The sequence below is a fragment of the Tauraco erythrolophus genome, chromosome 20, assembly GCF_009769465.1.
Source record: "Tauraco erythrolophus isolate bTauEry1 chromosome 20, bTauEry1.pri, whole genome shotgun sequence".
Classification (NCBI taxonomy): Eukaryota; Metazoa; Chordata; class Aves; order Musophagiformes; family Musophagidae; genus Tauraco; species Tauraco erythrolophus.
Genome location: NC_141484.1, coordinates 6600762 through 6622477, shown reverse-complemented (window position 1 = coordinate 6622477; position 21716 = coordinate 6600762). Strand labels below are relative to the sequence as shown.

Sequence of the window (21716 nt, the reverse complement as noted above, 5' to 3'; positions counted from 1 at the left end):
TGCTGAGAAACTTGCTGGTGGATGGGCAGTAACATAACTGCACTTGGGCAGTGCAGTCATGGGAGCTGCACACCCTGAGTCAGTCAGGGCACCCTGTGCCCACAACACAGACATCCACCAACAACCTGTGAAAATGGCATTTCTATGTTGCTGTTTTACAAGAAATGCCTTGTTATGCAGAAAAACGTTGCAGGAGACTCGAGCCTGCCAGTCAGGGCCAGACACTTACATACCAGTGGTTTGCACGGAGCAGCAGGGCTGGTTCAGCTCTGCAAAAAACTTTCATCCCTCTTCCAATGATGAACTCCTGGCCTGCAGAGAGAGAAGGGATTGCGCGGAGGTGATGGAATGATGCTGAGAAGCCCGGTGGCAGTGGGGAGAAGGGAGAAGAGGCACTGTGGGAGGCAGTCGGACACTGCCCGGATCTACCTCCTGCTCACCCAGAGGGATGCTCGCTTCAGGGCAGGGTTTTCCTGTCTATGTCCACACTGTGTGCCCGCACTCTAGGGAACTGGGCACTATTTCCATACCCTCATCTGCGGCCAAGAGCGATGGGGTATCCCCTGCCCACCCCGCTCTCGCCCCAGGGCCAGGGCCAGCTCGCTGCATCCCTGCCAGAGGCCCCAGTGCCAAGGGAGGGGTGACGCAGCACTGGTTTTCCCAGCTGGAGCAGGGAGGGACTCGGAGATCTTCTCCGATTTATGCCCTTGTCACCTCCCTGCTCCCTCGTCTCTGCGCGATCCCGCTGCCTTCGTGCCGGGAGGACCGCGCCGGTGTTGCGTTTGGAGCAGGGATGCGGCTTCCCCTGCCCAGAGCACCCCCGCATTTGCCAAGCTGGCACCTCAGCTGCGCAAAACCCAAACCAACGCCCCCAAACTGACACCACGCCCCACTTCTGTATCCTCAACCATGTTTGAAAACAGCTGAGACAGACCCACCGCGCTCTCTGTTTCCAGCAGGAGCAGCCGTGCCCATCCCCGCACCAGCTGCGGCACAGCCGTGCCGGGGCAGCCGGAGGGGCACAGGCACTGCCCTGGGTCGGGGCTCCGGCTTCGGGCTCAGCTGCCACGCTCCGTCTGCGACCCCGGGTGGTTTCAGCTGCTGGCCCAGCGGAACGGGACCCGTCCCCCCGCGCCCTCGGAGCCATCTCGTTGTGCCACACGGAGACAAAAATACTTCCCCAGCTGCTGCCCACCTGGTGCCTGAGACGAGTTTAGGAAACGGCAATGAGAAACTGAAAATAAAAGGCCAAAAAGAGAGAGGTACAGGGCTCACACCAGAAGTGACAGCTAAAAATAGCGGGGATATGATCCCTCAGAGCTATAGGTCAGAACGAACCGCTCGAGTGTCTTCAGGCATCGAGCAAGTGCCTCTCCAGCAGCAGGAAACTCACACGGGTTCAACAGCCGAGACGGCGTGTCCTGGGCTCCCGGTGTGCCACCGCCGAAAATAGACGTTGGGATGGTCCTCTGGGTGGCTGATGCCGGGCACCGGTGGGGTGCCGCCCCCCTCTGCCCACGTTGGAGACCACCACACTCTGTTCACCCCTGCCAAACCCTGCTTGGTGCTCAAGTGATGGAACTGACCCTGGTGAGAGGCCTGGATGTGTCCTGCCTCCCCCGAACGCAGCCCCTCAGGCTGTGCCCAGTTCCCAGCTCCAGCCCTCCCAACGCGCTTGTGCTTTGCAGAGCGCAGCAGCATCCCTCTGGACGGGAGGGACTGTCTGTTCCTCGGAGTGCCCCGTTTCACCAGGGAAAAAGGAGCTGCCCAGGGGATGTGCAGGAGGAGCTGGTGAGTGCAGTGCCACTGCTGTGCAGGGGGGGCTCAGCTTCGGCCCCACGGCTCTGCTCACCCCACATCCCGCGGGTCCGGGGTTTGGACGACTGCCTGAACCCAGTGACACGTTCTAATAGTCACAGGGGTGGGTCTGGCAGATGAAAGTATCACCAAGAAAAGGCACCTCTCAAGTCAACTCATGCCTGATGCTGAGTTTCTGTAAATACAGGATATTGTGCCTGAGATCAAGTGGGAAGTTTCTTCTTTAATTCCTTCCAAAACAGAATTATTTAACTGAGCTGCTATTCGCTGGAAAGATTTGACTTAAACGTTACGACATTGTGATAGAGGAGGAATTCAACACCACAACAAGCAGCTAATCCGTTTTCCTTTCTGGGACCAGGAAAGCTCAGACTGGGAGAAAGATATTTAAAACCAGTCCAGCTCTAAGAATGGGTGGTAGTTAAAACCAGACTGAAACAGGGAGAGGTTTCAAAAACAAATACATGACTTAATCGATCATGATCCTAAGCGAAGCTAAAGCAGCTGCAAACCATAAAGAAAGCGGTGGGTTTCCGTGTTCCCTTTTACAGGTGAAGAAGTCTGACGTAAGCTGCATGCTGGGAACAGCCCCTGCACGGCACGGCCAAAGCTGGGCGAGATGGGAGCAGCCTGACATCCCACCGTTCCGGAACCGCCCGTGGCCGTGGAGGTCAGCAGGAGGGGCGAGTGCTGACATCTTCACAAAATCCCATTTCAGCTCACTCGGGTACCCAGTGGCACAGCCCCCCCGCCCCGACACCTCCACTTTAAATCCTGTGCGGAGCCTCTCCTACCTCTCCTGTGGCCCCAGGGGTCACGCCTGGCCCGGCAGAGGCATGTATCCCATACGTTCCTCGGGGCAACGTTACACGGTGGTGACCAGACACAGCCCGATGCCCGTCGAGAAGGGCCGGTGGCAGGGGCGAGCACGCAGCCGGGGGCACGAGGGCGGACAGCTGGGCTGGAGCAGCTGGAGCTTCACAGGGCACCAGGGATGGATACACAACGGATTTATCCTGGGTGCAAACAACCGAACGCTTTCTGCTCAGTGAGTACGTGTCTTGCTCTCGCAACACCTTCTCCCTGCCTCAGGTCCCAGTGCTGCTCTGCACGGTGTATGTGGGGTGTATATAGGACCTATAAGGAGACCAAAGGGCATTGCAGCCATCTGGGGCTGAGTTTTGGTAGAACTTTGGATTTTATGGCACGGGTGCATCCCGCTGGGTGCCCTGGAGACCTGCCGCAGCTGCAGAGCTAGACTGGTCTTGAGTCAGAAGAGCTTGAAAGTCATAATTTTATTTTCTCTCAATCTCCCTATTTTTGGCTTCAGATTCTTGGATGTCTCCTGCCTACTCCCCAGATATGTGACAAGGAGTAGGTTTGAGATAGTAACAATATTAAAATGAGTCAAAGCGCAGCATGAGCTGAAAGCACAAATGCAGAATAAAACTTCTCAGCGAAAATAACAGCCGAGGAGCAGCCATGTAGGCAGGAGATCCTCAGGAAAAGACCAGGGAGCAAGGGGGGAGCACAGGCTCAGCAGGGTCCCCTGTGCTGCACGGTTTAGGAAACCTCGTGGGGACTGTCATGTATTAGCTGGGATCTGCTCAGGCTGAACAACCGAGGAGGCAATGGTCAGAAAACATGGGCTGTGAGGAGAGAGAAGGACATGTGTAGGCTGTGGAAGACCAAGGGAGGTATGGTCTCCAGAAGTTACTGTAAATAAGGAGGGAATAAAACCATTTTCCATATACACTGATTGCGAAAAGAGTAAGGCTGTCCTGACTTGCTTTGCGTGAGCTCCTGAAACGCCCCGGGTGAAGCGGTGCCTCGTCCGTGACAGTTAAACCTGCTCTCAGGTCGGAGGTGACAAAGGCAAACTGCCTCAAGCACAGCACGGATCCCTGCGGAGCCTCCGCAGGTCCCTCTTCCAGCCTCATTCTCCTCCAGCAGAGCCGTGGAGGCCGTTGTGCCGACTACTGCTGCCTTTAACGTGCCCTCTGGCACGACGGCGAACTGAGCCAAGCCAACCCAGCTGTGGTACCCATGGGGAGCAAACCGGGACCTGGCCTATGGGCAGAGCAACCAGAGGGAGAAAGGAACCAACGAGCCAAGAAACGCTCGTTTGCTTCGTGCTGATCCCTCGGCAAGAATGGGTTTGGGGAGGAGGTGAACCATTCACAGCTTCCAAATTTAAGTGATCTGTGTTAATGCTCACAGTTACTTGTCATCGTCTTTGGGGTATGGAGCCTTAGCTGTAGAAGATGTATGTTCTGTTTGAAGGCTCTGTTCTTGAGCATGGAGCACTGTAACAGGCTTTAATGGCAGGAGCTACGGGGCAGCGCAGGACACAGCACCAGCCTGGGGAGGTACAGAAACTCAAGGAACCAAGTGGGGAAGAGAGGAAATGAAAACGATCAATCAGACCATGGAGGATGCTGACATGAAGGAGCAGAAGCCTCGTGGTTTGTGCAGATGCCAGTCAAGTGGAGAAGACAGCAAACCAGATTGTAACCAAGTGGAAGCAGAGACGGGAGAAAAATGGCTTCAAAACCTTGTGGAGCACCTGGCGTGTGCCGGGAGGTGCGTCGTGCCCGGAATGCCCCCTCGCTCCGGGCTGGGGCAGTGACTCAGCCCAGCACACTCACGGGCAGCGAGAAAGAGCAAATCTAAAGTTCATCTTCTGGGAACGAGAAAGCACTGGCTTGTGACTAAGTCATTCCGTTGAGGAGGAGGAAAGAAAAACGACCTTTTCCCCATTTGCCAAAGTTCCCAAAGCCTGAAGTTGTTGCTGCCCTTGTCCTTCCTCTGTGGTAATAAAGGAACTCATGGTGCTTTTGGGGCAAATCTTATTTCTCTCCTCCCTTCTCATGCCCTCCATTTAAGGCTTGCAGTGGTCTTAATCCCACCAGAAGCAACGCGGACGCTCCCCGTGGGGACATCAATATCCCCACTGAAGTCATGTGCTGCGACTTTACGTGCATGCTTAGAAGTTTGCAGGATTGAAGCTGCAGAGCCCAGGGATCATTTCTGGCAGGAGTCTCCCTGACACCCCAAGCACCCCACAGAAGCCAAACGTGCCCAGATTACGATTTCCGAGCCATGCATCGAGCAGGTACATTGAATTTGAAGCCTGCTCTGGGAGGCTCGATGCACGACACAGTCTGGGTGCTCTTCTTCAGGCCACCAGCTCAGCTCTTGGCATTTTGCTTGTCTCTGGCACTTGTCACAGCCCCAAATGGACCAGGACAGTCCCTGAATTGCAGTATTACCAATAGAAAGTGTTTAACATTCCCCAAGTGGGTACGTTTGATAAAAACATTTAATTACTACACTTCCTAAAGCATCCCAGGAAGCACAGTGCTGTCAGGCCAATAAAACTTCTAAATAACTCCAAGCTATTAAAAGCCAACAGGTTCTTGCACCCTCCACAGCCATAAAACCTGCAGAAATGAAGACGCCGGATGCTGACGCTATTCAAAGGGACGGCACGACGTGGTGTCACCGTACGGTGATGCGGCGCTGGCCAAGCCCCTCGCTTACGGCGTGCACGTGGCAATGCTTCGTTTTTCACTTCCGTCCCTCTCTCCCCTGGGAGCACCCGCCGGCTCGCGGGGCAAGGAGCTTTTCCCAGCGCCGTGTTTGTGTTACGAGACGATCAACTGGCTCATTCCTATCACGTAGGATTTTTTATATTTTTAACCAGAGACTGTAAAAATCCAGGAAATGTGGATTTATGGCCTATAAAAGGCTTAGTTAGAGCTATGACCTACCGACTCATGTGACTTTATTTACTCCTGGTCTTGGATGGGGCTCCTACTGCAGCACCCTGCTGAGCTCATGGTGTAGCGTTTCTTTCTGGGGGCTCTGTTAAAGCCGCAGCGATGTCGGGCAGTCGGCGGTATCGAAGGTCGGGCACAGGGGAGCCGGGCAGCGCTGGCATCCAGCTTCTCACCAGGAGCGTGACTGTGGCGAGTGGAAAAACCCACCCCAGTCTCAGCCCTTGGTGTTTGTCCTGGACACCAGTTTGCCCAGAGGGACGGTGGGAGCTATTCCTTCCTTAACCCTCGTCCGTCCTTTTAGGTGATGGCGAGTCAGAATCTTTGAAGAGGTAAATTCAACGGGGGGTTGTGTCTGCCTCTCTGCTTGCAGGAGGAGCTGGTCCCGGAGAGGTGATCCAGGGCTGTGCCGCGTTTCTGCTGCGATAGCAGAGCTGCAGAGACAATCCCAGAGCATCTCTCCATCACAAGGCGCTCTGATGGCCACATCACCTTGGACGCTTCCCTGTGGATTCGCTCCTTGTCCAGCACCAGCATGTTCTTCCGTTAAGGAGCAACGTCCCTGATTACAGCCAGTGCTGGCAGCTCTGACCCACGGGGCACTGCTCTATCTGTCAGGAATTCACCCAGATTTGCCACCAGCCCTTCCCAGCCCCATGTGGGAGCTCCAAGCACTACCACAGCACCAGGGCACGCAGCCAGGTGGACCATACTCATGATACAAATGAGTGCCCTCCTCTCAGAACTGCTCCACTGCACCCCAAATCCGCAAGTCCCAAGGCTGTAAACCATCCAGGCTGGTTCGGCTGCAACTGCTTGAAACTCCACAGGCAGCACAGTGCAGGCAGACACCAGCACCCACATGGCAGCTCCCACCTCCGGGCCGAAGCAGCCCCAGTTTGAATAATCCCAGCCTACATGTGAACCAGCTGCAGGCCAGGATGTCTTGTCCCAGCTGCTCGGTGGGTCCCTTTGGCACGTTGCGAAAGCCACTGCGCAGCATGGTGCACGGTGCACGGCTGGAGGGGAAGGCAGGATTCGTGACATCAGTGATGTATTTAGTTTTTGATGAGACTTGACCAGAGCTGCTCAAGTTCAGCACACGTGGGGTGCGAGATACACTTAAGAAAAGGAACTTGTACAAACAGAGAAGAAACTGCGGCGGCTGCGGAGATTAGCAAAAACTCCTGCGTCTCTTGTCCAAACACCAAAGCTTCTGTGGAGGCAGATGTGCTGTGCCCTAAGGCCAATATTCAGGTCCAGAGCAGCTGGAGGACCAGAAAGATCATCAGCACTGAAAAACCTTCAAATCGAGCCTGTCTGAGCTGCAGCTCTCGTGAACCGTGATCGTTTCCACTAGCTCTTCAGCTCTCATTTTCTCTTTTGAGGATAGGCCTGTATTTTATGGTATGTAGATACGAGCCTCGAGCAATGCTGAGCAAGCAGTCAGAAGCGTGGTCCAGCCTGGAACCATGCAACCCAGCTGCTTAGGTGCAAGGAGCTGAGCCAAGTCTACTTTAACTGTAAGAGGAATATGGAAATGGATTGTTGCTTCATCAAGAGGCCAAACCCAGCCAGTGCTGGCCCTCCTTCTTCACAAGCTGAAAATGCTCCTTAGGACCTGCTCTGATTTACTTCTTCCTTTGTCTCATTTAAGATCACACCTCACCAAACCCGGCCCACAAAACCCGAGCACTTTCAACACCCAAGTGCTGCTGTCAGCCTGGAACGCTGCTGCTGGCTCAGGCAGAGCTTCGTTAAAGTCCTTCATTCCTCCAAAACTTTTCCTCCGTGTTTCCTATTGCTGTGTTTCTGACCTGTTTGTTCGATTCCCAGGCTGAGTGTGTGAGGGCACGTCCATGGCAAGATTGGCTGTCCGGATCCCTAGGGAGCCGGTACGGTGATGAGCCGCCTCTCCTGCCCTCTCCACTGCTGTCACACGAGAGGGGCTCAGATTTCATGAGAACGGGCCAGTTGTCGGCATTTTGCCTGACCAATGCTGAATGGTGCGTGACCATCAGAGCCCCGAGCTTCTTGCAAACCGGGACCGTGACAGAGCCTGGACTGGAAGGCTCCAAAGAGATGTAACTTTTCCCCAGAGGACCCACCCAGCAGGGATCGTGGCACAAGCTCCACCTCGCCACGCACCCACCTCTCTGCTCACAGCAGTTGTTCAACCACAGTTTTGACCCAAAGCTGACGTTTCGGGCTCCATTGCAGATGCAGGTTGCTATGGTGAAACGACCTTCCAAGCACTCTGAAAAGTTCAGTGATTTGGCTGAGAAACAACTCTTAAAAACGGTTGCAAAAGCTGATCAGCTGCCTCACTGCGCCGAGCCGGTGGCAGGTCGTTTTCACAACACGTCGTCACCCAAAAGGCAGCAAAAAACCATTTCCTTACCTCTGTTGCATGAAGTCTTCACTCTGTCATGGTGTTTTGGAGCGACGGCACTGCTGGTCGGACATTGCTAGGGATGCTCCTGGTGCCATCTCCCCTTCTCGAGATGCCCTTTCTCCTTTTCTCTTGCCACACGTGGAACACCCCAGCCCCCCGTGGCCAGGCAGAGATGGTACCTCGTGCCCAGTACTGAGTTTGCAATGCTGTGGCCGGGGGCTGATCCTGCTCGCCTCACACCTCCGGGCCTGGAGGGGCGCAGGGACCCCAGCCCCGCATCCATCCCCCCCCGGAGGAACGGCATACAGGCACAGCCGCAGAGGGCAGGGAGCTGCTGCTGCAAGCGGGCACCCGCACGGGGTTTACTTGCAAGTGCATCAACTGGACTCTACTGGTTTTGCGGGTCCCGCACGATTCACCTTTCCCATCTCAGGGATTTTCATTACCTTTTGGGCCATTTTGACAAGAATCCAATTTTCCCCACCCACGCACACATCCTGCTATTCTGTTGTTGAAAACATCAATTAGCAGCCAAAAAAAGCCCTCAGCACCTTTTCTCTCCTGGATTCAGCCTCCCCCATCAGCCTTTAACACCATTTCCCTGTGCCATTATCCACCTCAAACCGCTGCCAGGTCTGGCCTGAACAACCGAAAGCCTTTTCACTTGATCCATGTGCTTCTCATCCCTGCAGACGTCTCTGCTGCCAGGGGGAGCAGGAACCGCCACCCAGGCGAGCAGGGACAGAGCTGGGTGTAGCACCCACATCCCTGTGACACTGTCTGCTGGGAGCGCCCGTGCAGTAGCAGAAGAAATGTTTTAAGTGGTGGAAGAAGTGTAAAGCTTTATCTCATTCTCAGTACTTATTACGTCCAGAGGAGTATCCAGAGGTTTTCCAGCTGCTCTCCAGGTGGGGTATGAAGCAAAGGGGTCGGTAACATCCCACCTGTGCAGTGGAGCAGGACCTTCCCGAAGGCTGGAGAAGCAGCAGGTGAGGGATGCTGTGGAGCAGCTGCTCTGCCCTAGTGCACACCACGGGCAGCACCCACCCTGCCCAGCACCTTCCTGCTGGCTGGGGGAAAAGGGGCTGCTCAGCACGGCCTTTTCTAGAGAAGAAAAACCTTTTCCTTCCCTTTTTCTCAGCATCAGGTGTCATGGGCTGAAGAGGTCCCAGCTCCAGAGCAGCCGCCTCCAGCCTGACCCCCGGCTGGGGCCATACTGGAGGCAGACAAATCCCACAACTCGACTTCCCCAGCACAGAGAGGCAAAGGGAGAGCCATCTTCAGAAGCCTTTGATGATCACACACTCAGATTCTCCTTCCCCTTCTTTGACCACTGACACAACAGCTTCACCTTGAGGTTAGAGGAAACCTGAAACATGGATGTTGAGAGAACGGCAGGGAGAAGAGGATACTCCTGGAGAATGAGTTTTTCCTCTAAGTCTCCGTGTTGCCTTTGAGTTCTAAGAGCACCATCTTGTGTTTAAACACAACACAGTCCGGGGGGTTCCATCCTGCCTAGAAGCACAAGCAGATAATAACGAGCAACAATCCACATCAATTCTCACCAGCCCCCTTCTCACCATCACTTTACAGAGTGGTTTAAAAAGCAGAAAAACAATTCTCATTCTTGGGTTTGTCATCTCAAAATAGCTTTTTAGGAATTTAACTGTAATCATGCTCGTTTGCAACAAGTCCTGAAGGCCACACCGAGAATCTAGTGTGGTCCAAGGCCAGAAGACCCCCCCAATGCTGCTTTTACAGCAGGATTAAGGGGCACTTGTGCATGAGAGATCATCACAATGCTAAATAACATTTCTAGTCTGTATTGCTCAAACGGCTTTCAAAGAGATTACTGGATGCTGAAAAAAGGGGGGTAATGGCATAAAGAATCCCTCATTTCAGTTTGCTATTCCATTGTAGAAATTTCTAGCAAACAAGTATTTTCCAATAAAAAGCAGTCACATCGAAACATTTTCACTTCTAGTACGATTATTAACATTTTATGTGTTCTGATTTGAATACCTCCTTTTATAGGAGACTGATATAACTGAGATGGGTTTTTAAAAACCTGTTACAGAAACTGTGAGTGCTTTTCCTGTTATCACCGTGTTCGTTTCTGAAGGCCCTGGGTATTTACAACAGCTTAAAACCTCAGTCCTCAAATATAATTTGTAACACCTTAACCTAGTTCACAATTCTATTAGCACTTCTCTCTCAATTCAGGATCTGAAAAATTACATTACTCACCCACAGAGCTGAGGGGCTGCCAGAAGAGCTTAAACAATTCCAGAGTAAAGATTTCTAACACATCATCTTATTTAATACATACACACAGAGTCTTAGCACAGTGCAATGTGACACACATGGGAAGGGACACTTCCCAAGAATAAACACTGTTGAGGAGAGGGAAGTTTGTCAGTACATCTGTTCTGGAGAAGCAGAAATCTTGCAGGAAAACTCCAGTAAATCAGCAAAAAAATATATATCTTTTTAAGCACCAAGATGATAAAATTTCTAGTTGGTATAACACCAGTATCACGACACTTTGTGTTTTCGGCACCATGGATGATTCCTACGTTTGCACGTGCAAGTATGAACTATTTGCATCCTTGAGGGATTCAAAAGCAACAACTTTGTAGGCCCTTCACCGCTGCCGGAGAGAAGCAAGAGTAACCTACTCCTGCACGTTCGCACAGGCACGTCGCGAGACGCAAGGTGCCCCTGGCACACCAGGGCGCAGAACGCTTTCAGTGCACAAGGAGGGGCCACCCCAATCCATGGTAACAAAGGTTAACCAACTATTTTCTGGGGCATGGGCACTCATTAAATACTAATCAAGATAAATTGCTGGGACAAACATGGTTAGAAAGTGGCAGGTGAGCCAGGAAAAAAAAATTAAAACCTGGCTCTAGCTGAGTGTTCTGTTTCTGCAGTAGAAATTAATCTCTTGTCACCAAGTTCTCATTCTTCTGCCTTGTAAATACACTATTTCCTTTGCTGAGTGGTAAGTAACCAACATGTGTTTGAGCTTGGATGAATCAAGCCAGATCTTTGGGAAGGTGCTAAGAAAACTTGAAAAATAAATTCCAGTGCCTGTTTCATCTGAGCTGCAGTTGAGCACATCTCCTGTAGATTCTTAACCTACGCACCAGCGGGTTCGGGGGGCCACGTAAGAGACAAACACAGCAGGGCACCATCTGGGAGCCAGTTGGCGAACGCAGTTTTTCTTGAGGGTTTTTGCATAGGCCCAGTATGAGATACGAGGATTACACTAGTTCTGGTCCCAAATACGTTATCACCTGTATTTATGATGGCAATATTTGGCTGTTAGTGTAAAATACCCAATTACTACACCTTCTGGTAGCATCAGAAACTTTGGAACTTAACATGAGACTACAAAGAACACACCAATCCGATGCATGTTTCATATACATATTTATATATATTTCATGTACAAAGTTACATTCTGAACCCCATGGATTCAATAATAGAAATAAATACTGAAATAACTACACTGCTATATGAGCTTTTCTGCTCACAGAAAAGAAGCCTCAAGTTTTAACAGACAGCAAGTTTAACGCTGTAGTATCCGTCTTGGATTACAGAGGCAAGTAAAATTCAGCGTAAAGTGTCCAACAGACAAAACTTTCAAAAATTACAGACCATAAAATGTTTAAAATATATGTTTAAAAGATTGAGAAATGTGCATCAACAAAATTAATAAAGGAAACTTAATCTTGTTAGAGGGCGGGAGAGACATTTAGTGTATAGAAAAATGCTTTGAGGTGCAACATAGGTTGTTACAATATGGCATAACCCTGTTAGAAAAAACATTTAATTTCCCTAAAGAACTGTATTTGAGTTTACCGTGTCTTGTTTTACAGAGCAGGGCCTTCACAAGACCCTGTCTCAACAGGGCCACTTTTACAAGAGTGCTAAATCAGGTTTAATCCTTTGGTAACTTTTATAATACTCACATGGAAATAAATATTCAGTTACACAGCATTTTAAAAGACACACGTTCTTTAGAACAGTTAGTATAATAAAACAGATTTAACAATTGTTTGTTGCTAAGGCAGCCTATGATAAAGTGTCTACGCTCTGCCAGCTCTATCTGATCCAACGCAGGAAGACCTTTACAAGAAACGGACAATGCAGCAGCTTACACAACGCGTGTCACCTTCACCATGCAAACACCCTTACCCAGGCAAGTAATGTGCTGCATATTTTGTGCTCGAAATGTTTCCAAACTATTAACAAGCTGTAGCTATCAAGAGATTAGCTCCTATTTATATGATGCTTTAATCATGAGTGGATGCATAAACACATTCTTGAGACGGATCCGTAGGAGTGTATTGTCATCTCAACGCCCGGGGTTTCACGTGCCTTACTCCCCATTCAAAGTGACTTTAAGTAGAGTTTTCAAATCCCAGTGCACTGGGATGACAATATGGACCCATTTAATCTACTGTACCTTAGGACAGGGGATAAAGTTTTTAAAGGAGAAATACAGAGAAGTGCACGTCTTATCTACACCCACAGTGGTACATAGTTAACCTATTGTTTTCCTTAAAACCTTTCCACTTTTGGACAGAAACAATCATTCTCTGAAAAATTTGCAAGAGTTGGCCCACTGAGGTGACTCAAGTGGCACGGTGGACCAGATACATTTGGCAAAAGACCAGGTACACACTTGCCAGATCGAACTGCTCTAGTTGATAGCAGTAAAGCCGTTCAGAGAAAACAGCTCATCACTAATTACAAATAAAATGCTACACAAGAACCGAGGAACAGAATTGTGCGCTTTTTTTTCTGAGAACATGAGAACGTGACAATCAACCAGTGAGTAAAAGCTTTGGAGACTGTGTTTTCCGAAGAGAAAAACAAAGAAATTTAAGAAAATGGCAGGAGAAGCAATGAAACTGCACCACTCACAGTGAAGATTCTGCACAACAGTGAAAGTTTAGACAGCATTTTTCTTAGACATCCAATTTCATAAATTAATTCAGATGTGCTTCAGGTTCAGCATATACATCTATGTAAGTTTTAAATAGGTCTTTCTAAGAGTCTTTAGTCAGTTTACTTTCTGTATTTGTATAATTTTTAAAAAGCTCCCAGACTTTATATTTAAGCCGAAGTACTTTAAGAGTGATGTTAAAGATGAATTTGGAAAGCAAATTATGAACAACATGCTCTCATCACTTTTGGCATTCTGAAGAGAAAAATACTACCAAGATATTAGACATCTTTAATAAGGATTTTTACTACATAGTTTGTGTCCTAAATACATATTTACGAGAGGAACAGCTGTGTACAAAATATGTCGCTTAAAAAGTATTTATACATATAAATCTAACCAATAGACCTGAATGGAGTTTTTCTGGTTTATCAGCTATGATATGCATTTGAAAAAGCTGCCTAAATATATATTTACACAATAGACCTCAGCTAAATGTGTTCATTTAAAAAATTAAGAAAATATATAAACACATGTTTGCCTGATAGACCAGAACTGCTCCTATTGCATAAAAATGTTTAGGCAGTTTTAAAAAAGTGTTTCTCTATTTACTGCTCTGAAACTGTTCTTACGTAATCAAGTTACTAAATTTCTCTGCTAATCTGAACAGAACAGTCCCAGCCTTTTGGGGGGTAAATGCTGGATGTTTATTGAAACCCCTCAAAACTTTTACTTTCCAGAGACTAAACGAAAGAGCAAATCTGTGTTTTAAAATATTCTGAAGTACAGAAATCATGAAGTGTTTAACTTAGGTCTGATACTAATGTAGGAAATTCAATGTAAAAGGAAGACAGTCTTCAACTCACACTTATGGTTAAAAAAATAGATGGTGAGTAGACAGAATGTCAGCCTAATATTAGAGTCTCCTGACTTTCATCAATTTACTCAGTGTTACCTGCTATCATTGTTGCTAAACTTTTTTTTTTTTACACGAAGTTGGAGTTTGCAGCTACAAAATATACATTCTGTATCTAATTATCTGGCACTAAAGTTCCTTTACAATCTCACTTGGGCAGAATGCATTTTTCCTGTACACTCTCAGTCTTTTCTCATGCTCTAATCGAGGTCTCTAACCTTCACACATGTGGTGCCTCATGAGTTTGACCAGCTAGGCAGAGAAGATCATTCTAGTGCTTAGGACATAAGGAGTTAAGACAAGAAAAGAAAAAAAAAAACATCTCCCCTGTTCAATAATTTTAGTTATTTTCAAAATTTAAATCATCCTAAAAAACCCTTTCGAAAACAAGTTACTCCATGTCAGGGAAATGGGAAAACACTATGCTCAAGATTGCTCATTATTGAGGGCAGCAGTTCTCAAACTTTAAGGTTCAATAGTGAAAACATGTAATTTTATTTAAATATTATCACTTTAATTCCTATACAATCTCCTCTTCCCCCCAGAAATTCAGATGAACAGAACAAATTAAGCCGTATACACTATGTAAGCAAGATTTTCCAGGTTTGAAAACAAAAGCTGAAGTTTACAGTTTGCTTTAGCCCTCACTGAATATTTGGATGAGTCTTGATAAATCGTTTTATAATTTGTCAATTTTTTTAATACTCTGGGAATAACTTTGCTGTTTTACTCAATGCATTATGCAGTGAAACAAAGCTCAGTTGTAAGAAAGCTGAACTCAAGTCAGACTACCGAAGAAGTGAACTACATCAGATTGCTGTGGTACAGTAAGACTACTGTCTCAGTTGCTTACTATGGTGTGCACACCAGTTTTGAGAAAGATCTGATTTCAGTATACTGTTCCATGTAACACGGGTGCAGTAAAACAGCACAAGCTAATTCCTGTATAGTAAAGGTATGACAGATTTGCAATATAAAGTTAAACAGCGAAGAAATGCTTCAACATCATGTAGTGAAACAGGTTTCACAAAATAAAAAAAACATGCAGAAGCTTTTTTTTTTGCCTTTTTTTTTTTTCTTTTTCTTTTTTAAGGTCTCCAGCTGCATCCTACAGGCTCACTCACTGCCACACATTACTTGCCACACTATCAAGTGACTCCTCTCAGCTTTGGCTACAGAAGGTTCAAGTTGTAGAGCTTCTCCAAGGAGTTCAGATTCTCCACCTTCATCACCTGAAAAACAACAGCTTTGACTTAGGCAGACAATAAAAAGCAGTATTAACATCAAATGCAGCAAAACAAGTGACATCTAGGTTTACAAGAAAAACACTGTAAAAGACAGTAGTTGCCATATGCTCATATAAAAGCATATTCAAGGTTGTGAATATATACATTACAAACTGAAAGGCTGCTGAGTTATTTCAGAGCCTAGTATTCTGCTGGGCATATTCTTCAGTTCCAGCCCCCCAAATTAACTGTAGTTTTGCAAGTACCCATTTTCTACACATTTCAGTACTCCTAATATTTTGAGGCAGAGAAACAGCAACCTAATTTGCAAACGTGCTGTATGTCCCAGGCAGAAACGGGAGATGGTTATATATGAGAAGGTGTGCTAGCACAAACGACACAAAGCACTCTGGAAATAAGAGCAGTAATTCAGCACAAGTGAGACAATTCAACATTCATGTCTATGATGAATCTTTCCTCTTGTTCTGGTTATCCTACCTTGTCACAACTCTGCATAACGCTGGCACAAGCCAGCCTTAACCCTGTTCTCCATTATTGCTCTTCAAAAGAGAAGAGCAGTTTAGTAAGTGCATCTAAATTCTTGATGACATGAGCTGACTTGGATCAAAGGTGACAGACTAACCACTACACAAAACTGCACGTACACAGTAATAAAGGTCAATTTAGAGGCAGTCTGTGGTACTGAAGAACATCAATTTCATCAGATGAAATGGGAACTGACCTACAACTACAGGAAGGTCTCAAGTCATAGTTTGGCTGGTTTTCTGGTTAGACTACTTTGGAGCTCTGAGGAATCTGAACACAGAACAGCCTGAACTGCTCTTGAGCCAGTTTGCTGCACTCACGTGGGAACAGCTGAGCTAATGCAGCTACGGGACTGACACGTAAGTTCATGGCTTTGCCTCGTGCCACAAGGACAGCAAAAGGCACACTCGGTATGTGGCTACACCAGCTTGCTTGGGATAAGCACAGAGTTTTTAATACTCACTACAGTGCGGCACAGAATTGCCTCAGGTCCTGCCTAACTCCCATCAGGGCTACCAGCAGGAACTGGTTTTTCATTGACTAGTGGGATGACAGAATTTGGGCTGGTCCTCACAGGTTTTTCTTTGTAGTGGTTTTTGTGGGGTTTTTTGTTGTTTGTTTGTTTTTGAAAAACACTACAAACAGATTCAGACAAAAGGTCAAAGTCAGGTCTAGGAGCTATGACTCTTTTACACACTTTTTGTCAAGGTGTCCAGCTGCAGATTCTAAGCACAGAATCACGATCACTCATTTTATTTCCCCAAAAGTGTCAAAGAAAAAGTTTACACGAGCGAACTTTTACTGGCTAGATCATGCAAAAGTGCTATCTAAGAAAAGCAGTGATCAAATTAAGGGCAAAGATAACAGTGAACTACTACTTCTCAAAAATGAGTAAATTTTTGTTTGTGTATTCTTCATATAATGCATGATCTTTTTACAGTCAGTCTGTGTATTTAAGTAACTAAGGACATGTTTTTCAGCAGTTTGAGACAGAAGACTAACCTGTCAAATAAGACTGAAAGTATAAACGGTAAGGTGGTACATGACTCCAAAGCAAAATTTCAAATAAACCTTTTTACGTCATGGTTTACTGGGAGGAGAAGATGAAAGGGTGTGGGGAGAATAAAGATACTTCTATCTTACTCTTGCTTAGTAAAGACACTGTACTGACTGACCACACAAACACACTCTGCAGTCACAATGGAAATGATTATATGGTTAAGGATCTTTCCGTATGAGGAGGTTACAACTGATTTTAATATCAGTTTTCTTACCCATTCTGAAGTCAATATATCCTTCTCCACCACTTATCACCAACATTGATTTTAAGGGACTCTGGTTGAAGGACTCTTGGGCCGGTTTATCAGCTGTTAGCTCTGTTCCACCACTACTCTGTGGGCAAACAACCTGACCTGGATTAAAAACAGAATACATTTTTATGCCACATCTCACAGATTAATACCACCTGTATTTGGTCATTGGATGACAGTCCTAATGCCTAATGAAACACTTAACCTTGGATTTTAGTATGTCTTCAACAAGGGACAGAAAGCTAGCTTTGCTCTGATTTCATCTCTGAAGAGAGGAAGAATCTGTTTAGGTCAGTTCAATGAAAATCAGAGAATTAAATGTCTCTTGACAGATTTCACAGGCATGCAGATCTAGAAAATGGCACTGAAACAGACTTTTTTTGTGTCTGAAAGAGTTTCAGACACACAACTGCAATGATTCAGTGCATGTCAGCCCATTAGGCAAACTTGTGTCGTTTACTTCCAGCACCCGAGGTGCATACAAGCACAGAGGGTATTCAAGCAGCACCGCAGCTTCTAGGAAACTCTCAGCTTTTTCAACTGAGATTCTTTCCTTCAGGGGCTTCTCCCTTAGCAGCTCATCCTTCCTTCAGGATGTCAGACTCTTAAATTGGATCCTACATCAATTAACAGTTGACTGCCTTCTTAATAGGTGAGTACTGACTCATCACAGTACCTTTTTCCCACATGGAAGCAAAGCACTTATTCCTTTGTGACCAACCCTTTTTCCTTCCACTAAACAATACTGCACTTAGGAATCAGATAAGCCTTGTAAACAAAAAATAATAAATTGTTTCTGAATGCACAATTTCATACACTTGCTATCTTTGCCTAAATACTATGTTTAACTAAGCAAATGAGGGTGAAAAAAAACTTCATTTGAAGAACAGTAATAAAACCTCACCAGGTACTGCAACAAAGAATTTAACAGCATCACGGTGCCCATGGAAGCAAAGCTGTGCATGTGCCATTGAACAATACGGTATGAACGTCCCCGGAGTCACTTTGTCGCTGTTTTCATCGCCGTATACACGTATGACGCTCCCCGGACGGTTTCCGGAGCCTGCTGCTGCTTTATTAGCTGTAAAAGAAGAGAAGTGTGTGCTACTAGAAAATACAGATTACAGAAATGGTTATTTGTTAAGAAACCTTATGGTACCATCTAAAAGCTAAAGCCAACTTAGATAAAAATGAAACAGGAGGGCAGCAATGCCAATTCAAGACAGAGCTGGAAAGAAAAAAGATTGCATGCTTCGTTATTTCGAGTACATCAGAAAATGGAGCAGGATTCTTATTAGTCTAGCATAAACACCAGATTTTAATATCCTACTTTTGGAAAAAAAATAATTTGTGAAAGGACTGTATCTTTCATAGAAAATAAGTTCCTCTAATATACTTCAGTAAGAGCAAATTCCATGTACTTAAACATGTAATTAAAGACAGTTTCATTCCAACTAATCATAGGGTAACCCTTTGCCAGCAAAAATTCTCCAAGAATAGTCACCTGTGGGCATGAAGGAGCTACCCTATTATAATTCTACGTCTAGTTTTTACTGAGAAGTTTTAAAATCCATTAAAACAGGGAAGTACTCATGCTAGACAGACAAGCCATCTCCATTCCAAAGACTATCAAAGTAGTGAAAGAAACGGTGATTTGTAACAAGACAGTAAATGATGTGGATTAATGACAAAGTTATAAGATATGGTATCACACTGGCTGGAAGAAAAACAAAGTCTGTATGAAAGTTCAGCTGCAACACAGGATGATATACTAAACTGCTGAGCAGATTGGTGGCCATTTAGCAAACATAAAATTGCTGCAATGCAGTAACTGCAAGTGGAAAAACATTTAGGAACATACAAAGGGTAAATCTATAAGGAGTGGGAAACAGCCTCGGAGTGGCTATTAGAAGCCTGAAAATAGTTTTGTTTTTGTTGTTGTTCAGGATCTGCACTTACCCCTCAGCCCCAGTAAACGTCCCTGGTGGAGGATTACAGCTAAAGTGAGAAAGGAGGAAAGGGGAAATGGATAGGTATGACAGTAGAGGAGAAGGATTAATGAGAACCCACCACTCTCATATTTTGGTTTTTGATAAGGTAGAGCTTAAAATTTTAGCTCCTAAAACCAGTAAATATATATTTACAGAAGATTCAATAAAAAGTCACAAAGAATAGCATCTTGTTATGAAAGTTTCAGTACAACACAGACAACAAAAGCACTGCCACTTTCACGTGCTTTATCACTACGAAGTTTATTATTGATTAGCAAGGTTTCCCCTTTCTCTCTTTCGTTGGCAGGAGGCTACCAAAATAATATATAGCAACTCATGTTTTCAAGTCCCCTTTAGAAACATCATCTGCGGATCTGGAAGATGCCCTGCTATTGAGACCCAGGGAACTGAGATATGCAACTGCTTCTTCAAGGATGTGACTGGTTTTGAAAATCATGACTATTTGTAACAAGGCTTCTCAAATGCACTATCAGGCTACCCACCAACAGTTGTTCTGATTCATGAACAACAAAACTGAAATTAAACTGAATAGCTTTAATAGGGATTTTTTCGTGTTCACTACTGCTTTAAAGCAAACTCCTCTGGAAACATTAAATTAAACTTGACACCAATTAAGAGCTATAATTTTTGAAAGCATGATTTAAAATATTTCAAGTTCATGACAGGAAGTCTGTCCTTCCTTAGTATATTCGTGTGATGCAAAAAAAGACATTTACTGAATGGATGGACAATGTAATGGAACAGTATGAGGAACAACGCATGTATGTGCTGTTCAACAAAGCAGATACAACACAGAGTTTTTACTATTCAGTTACCCTAGAGTTTCACCTGTCAGACTGTACTACTTGCTATAACAGTACAATTAAGACTATCAAAGTGCTGTATTTTATTTTCTGAAACTTCTGTCCATGTGTTTTAACAATCGTCTCAGGTACAAGTGTTGTGGGGTTTTGTTACTGTTTTAAACACAATCAATGTGCACACATATTCTTCCTAAGCTTTACCTACTTAAGATCTGTGTTGCCCTTGAACTGGACTGTTCCCTTCTCCCGAGGTTCAGCTGCCCATGTCTGAATGCCTCCCCTCCAGCCCCCAAGTAGCTTCAGCCTATGACAAGAGCCTGGGGTCTGTTACTAAGCAGATGCCTGGATTTGCATTATTGGAATTTTACCTAAAAGTTAGTGCCCTGTGTGGGGGATGTGTTTACAACTCCCATAACTTTGAACATGCCCTTTAAAGCAGTCGGCACTGCTGCTGTTCCAGTCCTTTACAGCAGCTTTGCCATGAATTCTGAAGAACTAAAGCCGATGGAATTGCACTAGCAACAACACCAACTTGCTCAAATCAAACAAAAATCTATTTTGGCGATCATACGGAAACAAAAAATGACATTAATTAGAAAGCTAAAGCCATTCCTTACAAGCAATAAATGTCTACAAATGCTGCTAATGATCATAACACTTCTAAAGCATCAAAGCGTCTCTTTCACTCACGCCATAGGAACTCTGCTCAAATTGAAGTACAGGAGATTTTGGAGACGTGCTTTTTAGCTCAGAGTAATGGTAACCATGTACACAGATTAGGTGCTAAACATCACACAGGCCCAATCTGTTACAAACCTGAAAGATTCAGACCTGGCAGTAAAGCTTTCTATCCATTAGCAAGCATCTGAATGGTGTTTAATATTCTCTTGTCGTGTCTACAGCATATTGCACAGTGCTATTCATTTATATTTTACTTACTTTCTGTTAATGGAATGGAGATGATGACACCATTTCCTGTTCCTACCCATAAACGATTACAAGACACCATAAGAGCTGTGATTCTCACAAACGAGAATCCCAGTTTACCAGTACCTAAAAACAAAAGATGCTTTTCATCAAAAATTATGAGCAAGAATAATGTTAGTTCCATAACAGAGAATCTTAACTCCAACTCCCAAACCACGCAGACAAGTAATTCCCTCCCACTTCAAAGAGAAACAAGGCAGAGGAGTACATTTAAGTTGTAAAGAGAACCTAAAAGGCTACATCGCTCTGTTAATTAAGTTGTGAAGCTGTACAGAAAGAGACTAACCTAAACAGTGAGAAAGCACAAAAGGTCTAACAGCTCCATAATGCTGCACAATAAAGCCTTTTAAGGCTTAGAGCACCAGGGCAGTTAAAAATAAGTGGGTTTACAGATGTAAGATAATGGTTTCTCATCCATTAGCACCATGAGGGGAGCAGTAGACTGACCAGCTAAGCACAATGTGAAGGATTTCCCATGGCCCAGTTACCTGTATTTGTTGTGTTACGTAGGTGGTGAAACTGCTCTTATACAAATATTAATGAAAAGAATCAGAAAGCTTATTAGATTCAATAGGAATAAAAATTTGCTATTTTGCATTTGTATTTTCTTGAAAAAGAGGCAATTTTTCCAGGCAAGTAATGGATTCTTCCTGCTCTTAGATTTAAAAAAAGGCATCAGTACAGTAAAAAAAGAAAGATTTTAGTGTCTATTGATGCCTGCCCAACTCAACTACTGTCTTCCTCATTAGTTATGAATTTTTTGGGACACCATCAGGTAGTATCAACAGATTGTATCAGAAGACCTATCACCCTCATCATGGTCTACAGACTGACTTAGACTTCTACTTCCAGATTCAAGTTTTCACAAACAGGATTTGACTAGCTTCCACCCACCCTTCCCCCTACTTTGCAGTGAGAATTGCCTGATCCATAAGAGGAAAAGGAAGCACTAGATAGCAAAAGGTGT

The 21716-nt window shown here is 45.6% G+C and overlaps 1 protein-coding gene across 9 annotated transcripts in view; it reads right to left on the bottom strand.

Moving 5' to 3' along the window:
• Window positions 1-14923: 14923 nt before the first annotated feature.
• The window catches only part of SPAG9 (sperm associated antigen 9), a 60782-nt gene continuing 53989 nt past the window's right edge, over window positions 14924-21716 (bottom strand). For 5 of the 9 annotated variants that reach the window (XM_086624222.1, XM_086624221.1, XM_086624228.1 and 2 more), the window contains 4 exons: window positions 20702-20815; window positions 17852-18028; window positions 16912-17049; window positions 14924-15097 (listed from right to left, as the gene is read on the bottom strand). In XM_086624222.1, coding sequence (XP_086480348.1) covers window positions 14982-15097; window positions 16912-17049; window positions 17852-18028; window positions 20702-20815 — 545 coding nt within the window. In that variant the 3' untranslated portion in view covers window positions 14924-14981. Of the gene's footprint in view, window positions 15098-16911; window positions 17050-17851; window positions 18029-18906; window positions 18946-20701; window positions 20816-21716 lie in introns of all 9 variants that reach the window. The other 4 variants (XM_086624223.1, XM_086624227.1, XM_086624226.1 and 1 more) reach the window with 1 other exon arrangement.